Raw genomic sequence first — 4560 nt, forward strand, 5'->3', positions numbered from 1 at the left:
TTTTTTTTTTTTTTTTGAGATGGAGTCTTGGCTCTGTTGCCCAGGCTGGAGTGCAGTGGCGTGATCTCGGCTCACCAAAACATCTGCCTCCCAGGTTCTAGCAATTCTCCTGCCTCAGCCTCCCAAGTAGCTGGGATTATAGGTGCCCGCCACCATGCCCAGCTAATTTTTTTGTATTTTTAGTAGAGATAGGGTTTCACCGTGTTGGTCAGGCTGGTCTCAGACTCCTGACCTCAGATAATCCACCCGCCTTGGCCTCCCAAAGTGCTGGGATCACAGGCGTGAGCCACAATGCCTGGTGACAGCCATTAATTTCTAATGACACTTTTTAGAGTGTCAGCCAGGGCTATGAAGCCAACACACTCTTCAGTAAACATGGTTCTGTCGGGGGTCAGAACAGTGTGATCCAGGCTCAGCTCTCTGCTTTGGCCTCATCCTCGGGTAGATTTTACAGTCCCTCATCTAAGGAAGGGGCTGTGTTCTAGCAGTGCTCCCTATTGATTTCTTTTACTCAAATATTTGGGCAGTGGAAGGTTTAACAAGTTCCCAGAAAATATTTTGTATTACCAATTAAAGATCTGTTCATAAGCTCCCACTGCAGACAAATTTGAGGGCTCTTTTAACAATCCAGTTAACTTGCTTCTAGTCATTGGTATAGACACCTAGGGTCCTGATTGCAGGGGCTCTGTCATCTTTCCTGTGTCTTAAATACAAAGTAATGAGGTCATAAACACCAGGTACATGTTATACAAGAAATTATTATGTAAGCTCCTTTTGAAAGGAGACCAAGCTTTAGGGAAATGTCTGTGGTACCAATAAAAAACTCATTGATTCACTCATTACATTGAATCAAGCATCAGGCATTATGGTGAGTATCGGGGTAATTGGGTAGGTACCCTGTTGATGTCCTTTAAAATTCCCACCTGATCTCATTTTCAGATGAAGACATGGGACATGGAACCCAAATCTTTAAGGCTTTGAAATTCTGGGTGATTGCCACAAAGATTATGAGGCCTGACAACCAGTCAGAATGAAATAAGCCTGTTTTTTTTTTCCCTTCAACTTTTAAGTTCAGGGGTACGTGTGCAGGATGTGCAGGTTTGCTACAAAGGTAAATGCGTGCCATGGTGGTTTGCTGTACAGATCATTCCACCACCTAGGTATTAAGCCCAGCATCCATTAGCTATTCTTCCTGATGCTCTCCCTCCCCCTCCCCCACAGGCCCCAGTGTGTGTTATTCCCCTCCATGTGCTCGTGTGTTCTCTTCATTCAGCTCCTACTTATAAGAGAGAACATGCAGTGTTTGGTTTTCTGTTCCTGTGTTAGTTTGCTGAGGATAATGGCTTCCAATCCATTCATGTCCCTGCAAAAGACATAATCTCATTCCTTTTTATGGCTGCATAGTATTCCACAGTGTGTATGTACTACATTTTCTTCATCCAGTGTATCATTGATGGGCATTTGGGTTGATTCTATGTCTTTGCTATTGTGAATAGTGCAGCATTGAACATATATGTGCATGTGTCTTTATAACAGAATGATTTATATTCCTTTGGGTATATTAAACCTGATTATTAAAGGCTTTGAGGATTTCCTAGCCTCTTTGTGTTCACTGGAAGTTTAATTTTTATAAATTTCCCCCTTAGTTTCCTTTTGTCATCATGACAGGGAGTTGAGTAGACATTGTATGTTTTTCTTCATTGTTTCAGATTTTGAGATACAGAGTGAAAATGGGGAGAACTGTAATCAAGACATGTTTGAGAATGAATCACGTGAGATATTCTCTGAAATGCCTGAAGGTGAAAGTGCTCAGCACTCCGATAGGGAAAGTGACTTTGAGAGAGATGATGGCGTCCAGAGGGCCCAGGGACACACCCCAGGCGAGGACCACGGGGAGGTGCTCTCTCAGGACAGGGAAGTTGGGCAGCTCATAGGCCTGCAGGGCACCTACTTGGGGGAGAAGCCCTACGAATGTCCCCAGTGTGGGAAGACCTTCAGCCGGAAATCCCACCTCATCACACACGAGAGGACCCACACAGGAGAGAAATACTACAAATGTGATGAATGTGGAAAAAGCTTTAGTGATGGTTCAAACTTTAGTAGACACCAAACCACTCACACTGGGGAGAAGCCCTACAAATGCAGAGACTGTGGGAAGAGCTTTAGCCGGAGTGCCAACCTCATAACCCACCAGAGGATCCACACGGGGGAGAAGCCCTTCCAGTGTGCCGAGTGTGGCAAGAGCTTCAGCAGGAGTCCCAACCTCATCGCACATCAGCGCACCCACACTGGAGAGAAACCCTACTCGTGCCCTGAGTGTGGAAAGAGCTTTGGCAACCGATCCAGCCTTAACACCCATCAGGGGATCCACACTGGAGAAAAGCCCTACGAATGTAAAGAATGCGGCGAAAGCTTTAGTTACAACTCCAACCTAATCAGACACCAGAGAATCCACACAGGAGAGAAACCCTATAAATGTACAGACTGTGGGCAGAGGTTCAGCCAGAGCTCAGCCCTCATCACCCACCGGAGAACCCACACAGGAGAGAAACCCTACCAGTGCAGTGAGTGTGGGAAAAGCTTCAGCCGCAGCTCCAACCTGGCCACGCACCGGAGAACCCACATGGTGGAGAAGCCCTATAAGTGTGGGGTGTGCGGGAAGAGCTTCAGCCAGAGCTCCAGTCTGATCGCACACCAGGGTATGCACACAGGGGAGAAACCCTACGAGTGCCTGACATGTGGGGAGAGCTTCAGCTGGAGCTCCAACCTCCTCAAGCACCAGAGGATCCACACAGGAGAGAAGCCCTACAAATGCAGCGAGTGTGGGAAATGCTTCAGCCAGCGCTCCCAACTCGTAGTGCACCAACGGACCCACACAGGCGAGAAGCCCTACAAATGCCTCATGTGCGGCAAGAGCTTCAGCCGGGGCTCCATTCTGGTCATGCACCAGAGAGCCCATTTGGGAGACAAGCCCTACAGGTGCCCTGAGTGTGGGAAAGGCTTTAGTTGGAACTCGGTCCTCATTATACATCAGCGAATCCACACTGGGGAGAAGCCCTACAAATGCCCCGAGTGTGGCAAAGGCTTCAGCAACAGCTCTAACTTTATCACACATCAGAGAACTCACATGAAAGAGAAACTTTATTGAAGTGGCAAAGAGCGAAAGTGAGGGACTGGCCTGGAGTGGGAGTTGCCACACTGCCCCAGCAGTGATTCCCTTTCAAAGAGCCGGGCTTCCTAAACATTCTGTGGGGTTTTGCCAGAATCTTCCCCTTGCTCATCCTCATTTCCAGGACACTGTCATTTTAGTGGTCTGAGTCAAGTCCCATATACATTCAAGAACAGGGCATAGGAGTGGAAGGTCTGGAAAGTTGGGTCTTTTTCCCTTACATTGGGTGACTTGATTGGCCCCCTCTCTCGTGATTCCTCTGTGCCTCAGTTTCCTCTTTGGTAAAATGGGGGGGGAAATGTTTCTCCACGTGGAATGGAAGACAGCATGGCTCAGAACGTGGGCCAAGTCCTCAGAGAAATACTGGAAATCTTTGGTGTGGTTCTGGTTGTTTTGTTGTTTTGCTGCTACATTGTTGGGCTAAGGTGCCTTCACCCCAAGCTGTTAGTGTTCCAGAGCTCCCTGCCCATGCTAGAATCTGCTCTTCTGGCTTTGGTGCCTTGGGCTTTGATTTCAGGTCAACGTGGAGGGGCTTCTCCAGTTCTGAGTCATCCACATGAAGATAAAGCCCCTTTCTATTTCCAGAAAGTGTCAGGAGCACAGAAACATGAGGACGTACAGCCTGGAGCCAGTGTCCCAGTGTCCTTTCCATTGGTAAGAGTTGGACAGGGCCTGCAGGAGAGGGGTAAACTGAGGACATTTCAGTGTTTGCTTTTGTCTCTGCCTACTGTCCTTTGGTAGCTAGGTCAGCTACCATGGGAACACATTTGTTCTCGTGGGGTTTTGTCCTGGAGAGTGTAGTGAAGTCTGAGAGCCCCAGCTGCCATCCCATGGTGGATGGTAACTTCTGTCTCATCAAGAGTAAAACAGTCCTGCACGCAGCAGGGTGGGTTTGTGCCTTTGGCCCAACAGATACATAGCCCCATAATTTCTGAATTATTCTATGCACTTGTTTCCCTCTTCTTTTATTTTTTATTTGATATATGCAGACCTAGAATCCTGTCAGGTAGCTTTTGTATACTAAGAACATTATTTTTAAAGAAGTGCTAACTTTGAGGACATATCTGTTCCCTGGAGATATTTGGGCTTGAATCAGGAGTTTGTCCTACAGGTGTCCCCCTTGATCTTGGGATGCTACCGGGGCTTTGTTCTCGGGATCCTCGCACCTGGAGAGAGTGAAGACGGGCATGATGGCAGGTGAAGGGGTTTGCTGTGAAGTAAGAGGAGATAAGGCATTTCCAGGAAATGGGAAACTGCCTCCTCCTACACATGGGGCCTGTGCTCAGAATGGGCTTAGTTCTTATAGGATGGATGCTCAGTATTGCCTAATAAAGTAGAGTTCCATTCTTTTCCTGAGTCTGTCTTTTACTATGTTAAAAACCTGAACTAGG

At 47.5% G+C, this 4560-nt stretch overlaps 1 protein-coding gene across 3 annotated transcripts in view; it reads left to right on the top strand.

The window, feature by feature from the left end:
* ZSCAN2 (zinc finger and SCAN domain containing 2) overlaps positions 1-3809 on the top strand; it is a 24275-nt gene extending 20466 nt beyond the window's left edge. For all 3 annotated transcript variants that reach the window (XM_011999184.1, XM_011999197.1, XM_011999192.1), the window contains exon 3: positions 1710-3809. In XM_011999184.1, coding sequence (XP_011854574.1) covers positions 1710-3148 — 1439 coding nt within the window. In that variant the 3' untranslated portion in view covers positions 3149-3809. The remainder of the gene's footprint in view (positions 1-1709) is intronic.
* The last annotated feature ends 751 nt before the right edge of the window (positions 3810-4560 follow it).

Source organism: Mandrillus leucophaeus, unplaced genomic scaffold (genome assembly GCF_000951045.1).
Source record: "Mandrillus leucophaeus isolate KB7577 unplaced genomic scaffold, Mleu.le_1.0 Scaffold1164, whole genome shotgun sequence".
Lineage (NCBI taxonomy): Eukaryota > Metazoa > Chordata > Mammalia > Primates > Cercopithecidae > Mandrillus > Mandrillus leucophaeus.